Source organism: Diorhabda carinulata, chromosome 2, assembly GCF_026250575.1.
Source record: "Diorhabda carinulata isolate Delta chromosome 2, icDioCari1.1, whole genome shotgun sequence".
Taxonomy (NCBI): domain Eukaryota; kingdom Metazoa; phylum Arthropoda; class Insecta; order Coleoptera; family Chrysomelidae; genus Diorhabda; species Diorhabda carinulata.
In genome coordinates, this window is record NC_079461.1 from 16,883,780 (window position 1) to 16,900,338 (window position 16,559).

The window sequence follows — 16,559 nt, forward strand, 5'->3', positions numbered from 1 at the left end:
TTGTTTATGGTGTTAAGGTACATTTTAGATCTGTTTCAGAAACTAATAAAGCTAAAACTGAGTATTTTAGCTATCTGCATATAAGCTTCAAAGCAATTTACATAATTTAGAACACTTGTATTTATATTGTGCTTAAATTACGGATTTTCTAGATATTAATTTCCATTGTTGTTTATCAAAAAATATATATGACATTGAAAATATATCTAAAGTAATAAATTAAATATACTAACCGTGGATGATTTTTTAAAATATTGGTAATAGAAAAGATAACGAAATAATTGCTGGCATATATTCCATAAAATCAAATTAAATGAATAATAATTAATGTTTCTAATTAATACAGTCGAAATTAGAACATGAAATTAATAAGTAGCTATAATGAAATTGATTTTTTCCGAATTATAAGATTGGAGTCTTAAAATCATTTTACGAATTCTACTAAAACTGGGATTGCCGCGTTGGTTGCTAAAACTGATTTTTATATGTTCTGAAACATCAAATTTATGAACAAATACAGTCTAATTAACAACAAATGTGGAGAAATATAAAAAGAGGGCCCCTAGCATCATCAAGTTCAACGAGTTCTTTCTTTTGGTCTAAAATTTGCGTACAAAAAAATAAAAACGTAGACAGAAAATGGATTATTCGCTTTTACCATTTGAAAAAAAAAATCTCGTAGCACCATGCTACTAAACGAAGAGATGATATGTAGAGTGCCACGTTCCTTTCAAATTTCAAAATACGCCTTGAAAGTTTCCTGAGAATTTCAGCATTTTCCGCCCATAGTACCAAGATTTTTAGTAGAAAATTGCATAAATGATACTATACTCTCCATCCTAAACCATGTTTTCTTCAGTCTGAACAACATTACTTAACTGCAACAATTTTCTGTGATTTTCCCTTCTTTGTAGTACTATTGTTTCTGGGGAACACCTCTCGCAAGTTAAACCTCACCAATAGAAGTCAACTTAATACAACGATACAACGATACAACCAATAGAATTTGGAGTGCCTCAAAGCTCAGTACTGGGCCCTATTGTGTTTATTCTGTTGTCAACGATAACAGTGAAATATATTTCTTTGTGAATTTTCTCTCGGAGCAATCCTGAACTCATGGTACTTCATAATACCATTTCTAGTGACCTAATCACCATAAAATCATGGTACGATCCTAATCTTTTCTGTCGCAACGTTTCTAAAACCATAATTTTTTCCTATAAAAATAAATTGCACCTTTTTTATTAAATAACAACACCATTAACGTCGTTGAGACCGTGAAACTCTCTGAGCTAGTTGTTGACAATTTTTTTGGTATATTTAAGAACTTAAAAGCCTCTGTTTTGCGCTGAGATCAGTTTCCAAAGAACTGAGCTTATTAACCTCCTTAACAGTTTATTATGCCCTTCCATCCCTTCTAGGGTACATGTGGTGCAACTCAGTTTGATCGAATCTTCAAACTACAAAATATAGCTGGGTTCACTGCAGGGAGCTCTTTAAAAGATTAAAAATTCTGACTCTTCCTTTTTTTTTCATCTTTGAATCCGTTTGCCTAATTCATAAGCAATTTCAGAAAGATCGCTGCACTAAGGAACGCGGACTATGACCTTTACCTACCTACTCTACGTTCGTAATCAGTTGAAGGCTCAATATTTTACAATGCAAAAAATGCACAATCACTTGCCCATCGAAAACAAATCGACTGATTCTAAAACAAATTCTGACAGCTGGTTGAAGATAGAAAAAGTACCAATGTTACTAGTAGAAGAAAGAACCAAACACTACTTTTATTTATATTTTTATTGAATACAAGTAACTTTAGATAAAAGATTACATATAAGACTACGAGAATGAAAGTATCAGCATTACTTCTAAGAGTTCAGAGTCTATTATTGTAAAACCACATGTCCCCAAATTATTCGTTTTTCTGTAAGAATCTTGTAAAATCCAGAGCAGTTACAACTCCCACAAATTTATTCATTTTAGAAGTACCAGTTTCTAAAAAAAAATTAAATTAAATCAAATGCTGAGCTATTATAAACAAGTTGCATTCGAATATGTGCATCTTCATGGTAAAAACAGGCAAAAATTGTTTTTTACATTTAGTTTCAGAAAAATGTTAGAAGTATATAAATTTTTAATAAAGATATATCAGGTTCCACGGCGGTCCATTCATAATCGATTTCTCATTTTCCAATAGAAAAACAATAAGAATGCAGTTATATATACTTGAAGACATAAAAAAATGATACATCGACTTTGTTTTTTGTTCTGCTTATCTGATAACTTCACATCAAAATCCATATTTTATTAATGAATGAGGTCAGAAAAAATTGATTTATTTGGCGAGTCTGTAGCTCAAAATACTCTTGCACTTGTCTATGTTTGGATCAAATGGAATCTGTGAGGGGTAAATTAAACTGGACGGTATCATTCCCATCAAATCCCATTCACATTCTAAAGGAGTTTCACTGAAAATACCATTATTTTAGGCAAGAATACGAACTTTCAACTGAATCAATATAAGGTATGATCGAGGTCAATAAGTCAGTTAAAAATTTGAAAACCTACAAGTGAAACTGTTAAAAGCATTCCAAAACATCTAGATTATGCAGTAATATGTACAGATTGTAGAACATCATCATTACATGTCGTACTGCATCCAATAAATACATGTGTGATTAGCTACTATCAGCATTTTCTCCTTAAACATTCAATTCGACGGTTCTATTTACAATATTCACATACTTCTTGATAGCAAAATCAATATCACGCTTCTTATCATGAAGATGTTTCAACTTTTCGATGTTTTCGTCACTGAATAAGATATTTCATTATTTTTTCTTCTATCATATTAATAAATCTACCTTCTTTACCAAATCTAGTTTGCTCAGGTGTCTATTATATATTGTGACCCCCAGATCTAGGATTTATTCAGTGGGGGACTTCGCCTGGCGCTCCACCTCAGGTACACTAAAACGCTAGCGTGGTAACATAACAATATAACTAACTTGGTTATTGAAACGCACTTCAGTCAGTGTGATTGTGTTAGTAGTATGAATATCATCAACAGTTCCTTGTTTCCAAATGCTTATCATTCATTTAGTTTATGTCATTGAAGCGCTAGTAACCTCGATCGAGATCAACATTTATAGTGGAAGCAGTTTAAATAAGCGTGGATGTCTTCTTTGGATGATAATGATCGGTGTTTAATCCCTTGCGAGTAGGATGCGCCAACTCAGCAAGTGGATATTTCAGGTAAACGATAAGGTACGTAAACACGTGACGGATTCACGTTGAAAAATCCAAAAATTAGAATCTACAATTTCTAATACCCTTAGTTTAGGTTAGATTAGGTTACGTTAGGTTAGGTTAGGTGAGGTTAGGTTAGGTTAGATTGGGTTAGGTTACGTTAGGTTAGGTGAGGTTAGGTTAGGTTTAAGTAGGTTAGGTTAGATTAGGTTAGGTTAGGTTAGTCAAATAAAATAACAGAATTTGAATTCGTGAAATCAGTCTCTTATAGATACAAAATGTGATATTTTTTATTGTTTTTCTAAGTGTTTTGTTGTGTGTTTGAAGTGTAAAATATTTTTTACTGAAATGCATTGTGAATATGTATTTTCTTTTTGTTTGTCATTCCATAATTGAAACCCCGAGCTTCATAATCTTCGGTCACGAGTTGTCTAATCTTCATGACAACCACGAACACGAGGTGGGACATTTTAACAGAAGTTTAAGTTTTATTATGTGTCTTGTGGATTCAAAATTTGTGAAGAATTTTTTCATTTGCGAAACGTGTATGAATGAATTTATTAGATAGTTTGATAGCTTTTTCATTATTGAATATGGTCAATTTCAAATTTGACATTTTTATTTCTGTTCACACTTTGAAAATTAGGGTTTGTTTCTTAATCATTTCTTGATATAGTAGCCATATTTCAATTTCAAATTATAATAAAAGCAACGAAGGTTTTTCACAAACTAATTATTGTGATTAAAGTCGAAAATTGGTTTTAATCGGAATCAAAAAAGAGGGTATACCATATCTTACCACACAGGTGTTTTATTAGTCATATCAAGTTTAAGAACTGACCAGAGAAATATGAATCTCAACTCAGTTTGGAACAATGTACTACTGGGATAAAGCTCTTATGAAGTCAACTTACTGACTATTCAAAAAACATTTTTGGTAATGGTAATTCAGAACTGATTTCGCCGTATGTTATTTCTGGTCGTTAAACATATTCAAAATTCACTATCTTAATTATTATAACTGAAATGAATGATATAATATTCCAAGTAGGTTGTTTGGAAAATCAAATTGTAGTAATTTTTCAGTAAAACAATCCATCGTTTGATGACTTTTATGGAACTTACCATGTACTTCTAAGACGATAACGTAAGACTCCTTTTCCAAAATTCTTGAAACGAGTCCAACATTAGCTGTTCTGTTCACACGAGGATAAAGCCTGTCAAGTGCATCCACTATTGGATCTGTCAATTTAATTTTGCCAGATGTTAGTTTATTAACAATAATTTGCATAGTAATCACACCAACGACACCGCTAAAAGTAAATTTCGATGATTTAATCTTTAGAATGTTCCAGAACTATAAGCAGTGAGCTTTCAGAACTAATGTGGATTTTCCACTTTCGTATTTTACACCCCTTCATTTATGACTATCTTCTTTATGAAATTAATGTTAATAATCGCAATAACTTTCATGAAATCTTATTCCAATTTTTCAAAATTATGAATAAATATATATAAGGTGTATAAATGAAATGTAGAGACTCCATACAGTAAGACTCGAAGAACCTCGAGACTTCGTGGGACGACATGACGTCATCTTAATATTGGTTCGTTCAATAACCACTTTTAGTATTTCTTCTTCTTCTTCTTTTTCATCGTACGTTACGACTTAATCCTGTATTTGATAAATGGTTGCTTATCTGCAGCTGGGATGATGAAAACTAGCTTTCATACCATCTTGTAGGTGGTCGGGTTGTATTAGGTTTTTCTTCCTGTACAATCTTTGCCGAACGGACATCTGACATTATGTTCACGTGTCTGCCTGCTCTGGTCTCTCATAGATGCCGCTAGTTACACGGTTCGTACCAAGTAATATTGAACATAAACTTTTTCAGTATTGGATTTATTGAGAAAAATGAACTCTAACATCCTCAATATCTTGATGAAATCGTTCAGTTTTCTCTTCACTCACATCTCCCAAATTTTCTGGAAAGTAGTCGAGGTGGTTGTGATGAAAGTGAACATTGAAACTCATTAGGTAACTTAAATCTTAGAATGTTTTTAACAATCTTTTGACGATTTGTTTATAGTTAGGGAATTTGTTTCTCTATGACCTCTTTGAAGGCAATCCACTCTTCTCTTTGATTGGTTTTGAAAAGCTATGGATCAGCCATAAGCCGTCCAATATCTGGTCCAATGGAAACACTTTTACCGCCGAGAGGCCTGCAAACTTTGCTATTAAGTATTTGAAGCAATTTCCATCTCTTGGAAGCGACTTTCCAAATTGCTTCAGTACTTTAAGATGAAGCACCTATGTTTCTTTTCTTCAACGTAAAATCCAGTTTGTTGTCCGACCAACATGCCCAAGATTTTAAAATCACCGTACAGTGCAAATCGTGGTCTTAATATTTTAATTTACAAAGAACCAATTCCAAGTTTTCCTCGAGATGCACGGACTGATCGACAGGAATCGAAGCATTTGAATCGCCATTATGAAGCAGAACTCCTTTAAACCTTCTTTAAATTTTTTGAATCAATTGAAAGATTGTTGAGGTTGGGTCACCCCTAATGATCCAATCCAATACTAGTACTCAATGTTTTTGATAGTTTACGACAGTATTTTTGAGTTGAAGGGTTACAAAGAAAATATATTTTTTTGAAGGAATTCAATTTGGTATGAAAGTAAGTTGCCCCCCAATCGTCATAGTTTGGGCTCCCCTATGTGTTGTGTTTTGTGACGAGACACTCTGTACATAAACTTTTTTATCATTTAATAACAAACTAAGTAGTTTCAGCTATAATTTACACTATTATTGTATGATATTACTCACTGTTCTTCATTAGTTGCTGGTAACTGATGAACTCCTAATTTTTCCATAGTGTTTAAAGCAGTTTTATATGAAGCATCCGCGGGAATAGTTTGTACTGAAGTAAAATCCAGATCAGTTACATGAGTATTCCACCACCTATGATAGAAAATAATTGAAACTGCTATATTTCCATGATTGATGTTCCAAACAACTTACGGATGATTGTTAATGTTGACGCATGGTTTTAAGTTTCTTTCCTCCATCCATTGGTCACATACAAATTTAGTTAAGTAGTTTCTAATACTGTCTGGTAAGACGACCACTACCTTTTTACCAAGACCTAAGTTCTTAGCTTTTGCTGCTTGTACAGCAGCCCACATCATAGCTCCACTACTAGCACCTGGAATAATTTTTGATTCTATTAAGTTCTATCTTGGGGAATATTTTTAACGTACCAATTAATAATCCCTCTTCTTTGATTAATCTTCTTGCCATGGGAAGAGCATCTTTATCCCCTACTTTGATCCAAACATCGACCACTTTTCGGTCTAAAGTAGATGGAATAAACTCATAACCCATTCCTTCTATCTCCCAAAAAGTGACGTCGGTTTTGTTGATTGCTTCTGGTAAAGCGAAAGAAGATCCGTAAGGATCGGCACAAACAATATGGGTGTGTGGTGATATTTCTTTGAATTTTCTACCAATGCCAGTTACCGTACCACCAGTGCCAGCTCCCATAACCTTAATAAACAGAATGGGAAAGATATTTGTTGTTATATACCAACGAGAAATGAAAGAAAATAGTTATCGATTGAAACTACTTGTGAAAGGCAGAGAATATAGCAAAAATGAGGAGGAAAATGATTTACGTGCGGTCTGTGGTTGAGATAGGAAAAGGGAAAGTTTTGAAGGGTGAAAAACTGTGGTACAACAAACAAGTTCTATGGGAAAAACTTGAGTAGCAAAACTGAAAGTAATAGAAAGATTTGTTTTCGTATTCATATTTTTTACATAACCTCAAATTATAGAGAAGACCCATCATTGTTTTGAAAAATGCGATACAAAATTGAAATTGAGGCAAGAGTTTTACTCAGGAAATAGATATCCAGATCCAGGAAAGTTAGAATTTATAACAAAATATTGAGACCCACGTTGACAAACGCCCACGAAACTTGGATAATGACGAATGAAACTAAACAGAAATTGGATATCTAGGAGAGAAACATATTAAGAAGAATTTTTGGAGGAAAGCGGACAAAGTTATGATTGGAGAAAAGATCAAATCTTGAAATTAAAACACTTTCAATGAGGCATCAATCAGCACGTTAATAAAGGCAAAACGATCACTAAGAATGAATGTACATAGACAGACTCATGAAACTAGTTGCATGGAAGATATCAGAGAGCAAGAGGAGAAGAGTTAGACCAAAAAAAAACGGTGGAGAAAAGCAATTGAGGAAGACCTTGGAGAGAGAAACATCTGGAATGAAAAAGCAATGAATCGAAAGAAGTAGAGAGAAATGACAAGGGTATGGACCTAAATTGTCAGCATATAAGCCTATATATAATATACTGGGTGTTCCGAGACTTGATGCAAAAAATTGACATGACATTAGAAGCATTTTCTTATACGACTCCTCGTTTCCAGCTCATAGGTCTTCAAAGTTGCGAAATCAGAATTGATATTTAAGTATATTTTCTAAATTATACATTCAAACATTATGAATTTTCAAATAAGTACGTATATCCATGTAGTTGTGTTTGACTGAGTAAATAATTGTGCACTACTATCCGAAAGCCAGGGGTGGATCATGCTCAATAGTTAAAAATCCGTTACTTTTACAAGGACTACCTGTACAAAATAAAGTTAACAAAAATTTATTTCTCAATCTATATTCTCACTAAAAGGTACTCTTAGGTTAACTCGATGAAATTAAAGGTTTAGGAGATATGTTAGTTCGCCATAAAGGAAGATTCTGAAAAAAATTATTATTTATCGAAAATACTTACAAGATTTATTAAAACACAATCAATATTTTTTGGGAACGAGTGAATTCAAACAGTTATCATATTTTTTTGTTTTTATTTGATAAATTGTTGATTGACAAACTAATTTTTTCTACATTTCAATTCTTTCCTAATGTAAGTAACACGATGTTTAACAGTATGCAGTACAATTAGAAATGTAAGTATTCCCGATCAATAATGATTACAATTTATGATAATTTTCTTAGTAATGTTTCTTTATGTCGGACTGTTTCCTTAACACTTACAACGAAAAAAAATTTCATCGAGTCAAACCAAGACTAAGTTTTTGATAAAAAATCAATTAAAAAATCATTTCTGCTATCTTTAGTTTGTTACGTTGTTCCTATGAAAGTTAATTGTTAACCATTGCTTATGAGCCGTCCCTAGCCTTCAGACAGTAGTGTGAAATTATATTTTCCTCTATGTTACTTGAATATACTTAAAATTAAGTTCAAATTTCGGAACTTTGAAGGCCTATAACTCAAAAACGAGGGGTTTCTGATATCACAGCAATATTTTAACGTCATCGACCCACTCGCGAGTTTTTTGCATCAAGTCCCTGAACACCTGCATATACTGACGATTTGCTTTACATTTGAAAGCTTCTGCAGATCCATTTCACACCTTTACAAGGTGGATTCACCAAAAACTCTTGTTTTTTCTGTCTTCATGACAGCAAGGCTAACGAGCACCTAATATTCCGTACAAAATGCACATCAAATATGAGTTGTTGGTAGATTCGAAGATTTCTTTAGACATTAAATGAGAAGCCTTGTAAAGGCACTAAACAAGACTATGTTGTCCGGTATTTCTCGCATTTATATTTGAACTTTATGCCTGTCAACTTCGAAAGTAAAAGTGATAAACAGTGAAGAGCGTCGTCAGGGATAAAAGTTAGTCAAAGGATTACTGTTTGTCTGTAATATCCTGGACAAAAAACTAGACAAAGAAAAGCAAGATTCAATTGAACTTAATTTTTATACTTAATATCTTCAAAAACGTATAATAACCGTATGAACTAACCATTAACAAGCTGTCGATTTCATCATAATTGTGATGAAATCTAGATAAGAAAACGAAGATCAAAATAATATTAAAAATCAGAATAATTCAGCTCAGTTTTACTTACTATCATATCCACTTGTCCATCACATTGATCATAAATTTCTTCAGCTGTAGTATCGTAATGTGTTAATGGGTTGCCAGGATTAGAAAACTGGAAAAACATCTCATATTCATTATTTTTATAACGATTTGTATCATTTGAGGAAACTTTGATATGGCACACCCTCTATGATTGTAAATAATTTTAAAATTTGAAGACTAATGATAGCTGTAATCCTTAAAATTTTCAAATTGTTATCTCAAAAGACAAAGGAGACATTGAACTTTATCCAATTGATGAATTATCCTGTATAATGGTTAGGCTCTTTCTCTTTATTTATAAAGATTATTACAGCAATGAGAAAGTGCATCTAGTACAGATATTTTCATTATATTTTGAGTCTCACGAGATCAAATGAACATAACCTATTATTAGCATTACCTATATTGGTCTATAACTTAATTTGTGCGGTGCTTTTTCAAAATTTGAATGTGTATTTAAGAAAAACATGTACAATAGTATTGCCCATCTGAAGCTATGACCTTTTCTCATCTTTCTGGCAATTTGTGGATCCCATACCAAAAGAACTGCGCCGGTTTGTCTGCCAAGAATGAATCAAGCCAATTTTTGAAATCTTGCTCTGATATGAACCGTATTCCAGTGAGGGCGTTCTGCATCGACCGGAACAAATGGTAGACAGAAGGGGCAAGGTCTGGGCTATAAGGCGATTAAGGTGAAACTTCCCATCCACTGTTTTCCAAATAGTTCTTAACTGGAATAGCAACGTGAGGTCGAGCGTTGTCATGATGGAAAATTATTGCCTCGTGTCTGGTCGCCAGTAACAATCCGATGCAAAAATTACTTGCTTCTGTAGCGTTCCAGCAGCATTTCGGACATGCAAAACCGCCTTTTGACGTCTCTCGACTTGAGTTCATGTGGAACCCAATTTCCTTGCTTTTGAATATATGAAGCTGCTTTTAAACATTTTGAAATAGCTGCTTGAGTGACACTTAAGGATTCTGCAAGCTCTTCTTGTGTTAGACAACAATCTTCATCGAGTAATGCTTCCAGTTCTTCATTGTCAAACTTTTTTGGCTGCCCAGGACGTTCATCGTCTTCCAAGCCAAAATCACCACATTTGAATCGTGCAAACCACTTTTGGCACCTTCGCTCAGCTAGATCATGTTCACCATAAACCTCTACCAAAATAAGATGACTTTCGGCAGCATTTTTCTTCATATTAAAGTAATGAAGAAGAACTCCCCGCAAAAACACTTTTTCAGGAAAAAAGTTCGACATATTTGAGTCAAAAAAAGTTATTGTTCTGAACGCTTCAAATGTATGACATATACTGAAAAGACGCACAACAACAGGAGCTTTTCAACGCAGGTTCCGAATATTGGAACGTTGTAATATTATGCAAGTTACGCCATCTCTTAACAAACCGCACGAATTAAGTTATATATCCAAGAATATATTGAACATCGTGTGATGTTTTTTATATCAATGAAAAAATGTACTTTGTTTCAAATACAAATATCTATTTGAGCAAAAGTATCTGATATCTGATGAAGAAAATTGGAAAAGGAAATATTAGTTATACATAGAAAAAATTGAGATAACGTTGAGCAGCTAATTTGAACTCAAATATGGTATTGAACACTGAATTGAGTAAGAATTCCTGGAATTATCGGTGATACCCAAACTGTACTAGTAATTGTGTTTTGTAAACACCAAATTTTTATCAATTTCCACTTATTAGTATCAGTTATTAAATAATGAAACTTTACACGGCATGGATCACCATATAATACCATGGTTGGTGCAACTATCTACTTGTCACATTACTTATGACACATTTTCAAAAACTCAAATGCCTGTTTTAAATCTGATGCAATCTTGAAGTTTTTCCTCAAAATATCTAAGAAGTAACAAATATTAAAAATGAAGTTTTTTTATCGAGAACTTAAGAAGATTATACATACTTGGTCGAAGATGACGCTGTTTGGAATCTCTTTGGCTAGTCGGTGAACAGTTCCAAACATCCCGTTTGGTGAAAAAGAGTTTTCTGTAACTGCACACCTCACAACTTCAGCACCTAAAGCGCGCATGACGTATTCCTTTTCCTTGGAAATTTTTTCGGACATAACAATAATACAACGGTATCCTGAGAACAAACATAATTCACTTCAATCAATAAATAAGATCACATCAATCAACAGACTATTAGTAAGTCTAGGACAATAGAAATTGATCGAAAAATTTGCTTTATTGGGATCACAATTTTATTCTTTCCATAAAAAAAATCAGTTTTGCTCTTTCAATTCTCAATTTTCAACAAATTTGTCTGTGAAACCACATAATTGTATCAATATAAAAATTCTTCTGGATTTATCGTCGTGATCTTAGTTTGTCATGTATCTTGAAAGATACAGAACATTCCCTGATTCTTTATTCAAATTTAGCGTCTTTATTTTAGTTCCATTATCTACCGCATCGTCTCTTTATGCCTTATACAGTAATTTTCTTAAGTTTCCAACATAAACTTGGCGTCAAAGTTTGTTTATTTTGCAAATTGGAACAGTGAAATTGACCTCATTCAAAGAAGTAGGGTCGACGTCCAGTTGGGTATTTTCAGACACAGCACCTAGTGCCCCCAAGAAATTAATGTTTGTGTAGGAATCTTCAAGGGAAGATTCATTAGTCATCAGATGAGTTCACCACTTCACACCCGAAACTGAAGAACAATCAAAATAATGGATTGAAAGAAAGAACAGGCTTCAAAGAAGAAAATCTATCTGCAGGCTTTGTCTTGGTGTCTTCTTTAACTATCTTGAAGAAGAAAAAACTATTAACTGTGAATATTATTTAAGTTCGCGAAATACTCGCAAAGTTTAAGCGAAGAAATCAAGCAAAAACAGCCGCATTTGGCTAAGGAGAAAGTGTTGTTTCACCAGCTCACACATCCGTCATTGCAATGACCAAAACTGATCAATTAAAGTTTGAATCGCTACCTTTTCAGTCAAATTTAGTCACATCGGTTCATTTCGTGTTCCTAGATTTAAAAAAAAGGAAGAGATGAATCGGAATTTTGAGGAGCTTGATGATTCTTATCATAAAAAGTTTTTTCAGTTTCAATTTTATTGAATAAATATTCTACTGGAGCCTTGGTATATAATTTCACATAAAAATTACTGAAATCTCATTGGTGTTACTCCAAGTCATTTGCTACAACCCCTAAACTTATGTATTACAAAAACAATATACGAACCATAAGGGAATCGAATCAATCGAATTTACCTTTGATAGTTGCCGCCAGAGCCAAACCAATACCTGTGTTACCTGATGATGGTTCTACAATGGTACAACCAGGCTTCAAAATCCCTTCTTTTTCGGCATCTTCCAAAATTCTATGTGCCATCCGATCTTTTACGGATCCACCGGGATTCAAATAATCACATTTAACATCTAGAATACACAAAAATCTTCAATCAAATGTAAATCAATCAATTCTTCATATATTTCGTAAGCTGTTTAAACATATTTTCTCTTTGTATCACAATTTTTGAGATATTATATGTTTTATTTTAGAATATATTGAATTGTCTGCTCGTCGTTTTTTGCATCTACTTCCTGTATAGCTGGATGAAAAAATTTTCGTGCAACATCAGGGAAAAATTAATCAAATTATCCAAAGTGTGACTTTTTATTAATCATATTTTCGTTTCATTTCATTTCATTTCAAGTCTCTTGCCTTTGCATCATGGTTACTACTAATCAATATTCCATCAGGAAAAGTGAGCAATTTCCTAACCACAAATTTAACTTGAGATTTTGTAGGCGGCTTAAAAATTGAAATAACTGAGCTAGTCTAAGAAAACATTGAAAAGTGATCAGCTACTACCTTGCTTTTTGAGTCTGAAGGACAGAAAAGAGAAAACAGGCTAGATTTAGCTGAAGAATTAGACAGAAAAACAACAAAATTATATTTGAGAATGGATGAAGAAACATTCGACAAACTCGTTAGGAAAATAAAATATAAGATAACTGACAAATCCTTGGTAGAAGACGTAATATCAGCAAATCAAAAACAATCAGTTGAACTTCATCTGCGCATGCTTCTGATCAAGAAATATCGCGCCTTGCATTGCATTGCATGTTCTCTTGTACTATACAGAGAACTTTCAAGGGACACTGGAAAATAACCTCACACCTAAAACGAAAAATTTACTCCAGATCATCGGCAAGCACGTCTGCGTTTTGCACATGTTTATCTGAATTGGAACAATGGAGATCTGTTCTGTTCTTTTGCTGCTTTGGAGATCGTAGTGCTTATGGAGATGATTCGGTGCGGTTTAATTTCCATAGGAGCACAAACCGACCCTGTTTACAGCGTATGTGAGCATCAGAAACAATCACCACTGTTGCTATTTTGATAACCTCTCAAAATTTTTAATCTGTCATCAGTTAATTTAATCACAGATTATAGAATGTGGACCAAAACAACAATTGAAAAATATTCGAGAATGGTATTTAATGCAAATATACTCACAAACATCACATTCTAAGCCTTCTTGTCGAGGAATTCTGTTTAATCGTATCATAGGTGTGTTGCCAATTGCAGCCAATGCGTTTGGAAGAATCTTCGGCCTCGGTTCATTCCTGTGAATGAAGGAAACGTGAAATTAAGAGGGTTGATTGAAAAGTTTCCCGCATAACAAAAACACACATTTTTACCATTCATTTTTCAACAGGTACATCCGAACTCTAGTCTTTTTAACCCTTTTAAATAATAATTGTCGTCTTTACCTTTGTTTACATATGAGATAACGTCCTCATTTTCTACAAAAATCATTTCGAAATATGAAGAAAAATCAATGAGGATCTGGTTAATACGATTAGTGGTCAACCAATTCATATTGCAATTTGTATATTTAGCCATAGCAATCACAAACATGTAAAAACGTGCGTTCATCTAAAGCAAATTCCTTTTCTTCAAATTCTCTAGTTATTTCGATTCCTCTCCTTACCTAATTTAACCAAGATGAGTAATAATCACTCTGAGTGTCTCATCACTTTGAAAATCCTTCCTCTTTCATGTCTTTAGTGGTTTTATCAAGAGTAACAAATAGACGTATAAAATTGGACTGATTTTGCTTAAGCGGTATCCATAAAGAGTTCAAAATATTCAATCAGCCAAACTAGCACCAAATACAAGGAAAGTTTAAACCAAGCACATGGTTGGCCCGGAACCAAAAATCACGATTTTTGCTTATGAATTCATCCTGTCTGTAGCATGATTTTTGACTACGCTTGGATTCAATGTTTGGAAACGTAAAAACGGATCAAAGTAAAATTTGATCTGGGAATTAACTGTCCCAGCGACAGACTTCAGATAACCTGTACTTTATCTGAGACTCTTCGAGATAGGTTTAATTCAAAAAACAAAAGCAGCAAAAACGTTCATTGTTGAAACTGATAAAAAGGCGTCCTAAAAATACGAGGATATGAAAGATTTCTCAATTAGACCTAATTTCAAAATTTACGAAGTGAAGAAAATAGAGAAAAATGTTACGATGAAAATGTTTCATCATTTCCTGAATATGTTTCTATGATAAATGTTTATAAATGTATCTATAATAAATAAAACATGAAAGCATTGACGATGATTTAAGTATATTTGTGAATGAAGAAGGTGCGAAAATTGTAGGTGTGGATGATGAAGACTCACCTAACCAGTAAAACGTAAATGAAACTCGTGTATTAAATGTGCATTTGGAGAGATAGTGGATTATAACATGTACTGTTTTTCATGTGATATCTTTCATTTTCCAATATTAATTAACGATTCCACCAATACAGGTTACCTGTAAAGAATCTTCTTCAAAGTTAATAAAGACCAGCAACAATTTAGAAGCATTTGTTCTGATGCACATCGAAGGATACATATTGATCAACATTTATCCAAATTTGGTTATTTTCAATGAATCTTTCAACAATTTTTCACAATTTAACAGTCTTTCATAATTATTTCAATAGTGCACACAAACTTCAAAAATTAAGAAGTTCAATCAATATCAATCAATTTTTTTCCAAATAAAATTTTCGGAAGTGGCATTTATAATGCAGTGAGTAGGATTCGTGCGTTCGTGTAATTTTACGCTCTACCGTGATAAAAAACTTGGCTCCGTATTTTAGTATGTAATACGAAGACCTACCATCTAATATAATGACAAGAAATAGCCTTATATATCTGTAAGTGCCAAGTTTCTTATCTTATTGTATTTTTCTTCACAACTTTTTATCTATTATTGAAGTGAGAAACAAATAATTAAATAATTTCAAATTTTAAACGCATTAGAAAATTTACTAGCCACATTTAATGAATTAATTATCAAAATGGATGTTTTGGAATGTATCCAAGAAAAATTGATTGGAAAAGCTGATGCTATTACCTACATTTAAAGATGCATTGAAAATATGTTTTGCTGAAAAATGAGACTTTTATTTTATGAGTTTAAAGTCAAAGACAGAAATTCATCGTCAATATCAATGGGTGATGGATGTGATAAAGTAGGATCAACCATCTTGTTGAAAGAAATAACTCACTACACAATAATGGGTTCTACAGAAAAATCTTGTGAGGTTACAATGGAAGAAACATAATGTAGGCCTCTGGATTGATTGAAAGTAAAAATAAAATAATCATTTGCTTCCAATAGATGCAAGATCTAATAATTTAGCTGCAGTAATTCATATTTTCAATAATTTTGAACAACTATTTACTAATAATTGAATCACTCCTGTACAACAATCAACATTTGTACCCATTCGAATGCAATAAATTTATTATAAACTTTTTTATCTTAATAGCATATGTAAGAAAACAAAACGTAATGATAATTTCGGATTTACTACTCAATATATTCGATGTGAAATTGAATATTATAAAAATTCTATTTGAAAAAAACCTCTTACCAATCTTTAGTAGTATGAACGGTTGTACTTCTATCGATTTTCGAATTCCATGGGCATTTTTGTTCATTATTTGGAACGCAACAAGCGTCGTTCAATGGTGATCTATAAACGTATTTGCTCATCTCGTATAAGAAGTTGTCTTAAAACTACTGAAAAATCAGTCGGTTTGACCTCACAAGCTTTATAATCAGCAGTTGGACGTCATGCGAGTACCAGTTTGATTTATTCGATTACAGAGTGGAAAACAAATAATTATTTTTAAATTTACTGTCCTACTATCATGATTAAATCAAAATTTCAATGTAAATAATCGTTATTACTAACAGTTGAGCCTTTTACGAATTGTTTTTTATTTATATCATTAGCATCAGCAAATTTGCAAAAAT

General features: G+C 32.8%; 1 protein-coding gene across 1 annotated transcript; it reads right to left on the minus strand.

The window, feature by feature from the left end:
- Positions 1-1,781: 1,781 nt before the first annotated feature.
- Positions 1,782-16,369, minus strand: LOC130903910 (cystathionine beta-synthase-like). Its single transcript, XM_057816293.1, has 10 exons — positions 16,174-16,369; positions 13,748-13,857; positions 12,496-12,663; positions 11,181-11,362; positions 9,220-9,306; positions 6,518-6,803; positions 6,279-6,462; positions 6,084-6,218; positions 4,378-4,565; positions 1,782-1,998 (listed from the first exon to the last, which is right to left on the minus strand). Exons 1-10 carry the CDS (start codon positions 16,293-16,295, stop codon positions 1,916-1,918), a joined length of 1,545 nt encoding a protein of 514 aa, XP_057672276.1. The 5' UTR covers positions 16,296-16,369; the 3' UTR covers positions 1,782-1,915.
- Between the last annotated feature and the right edge of the window lie 190 nt (positions 16,370-16,559).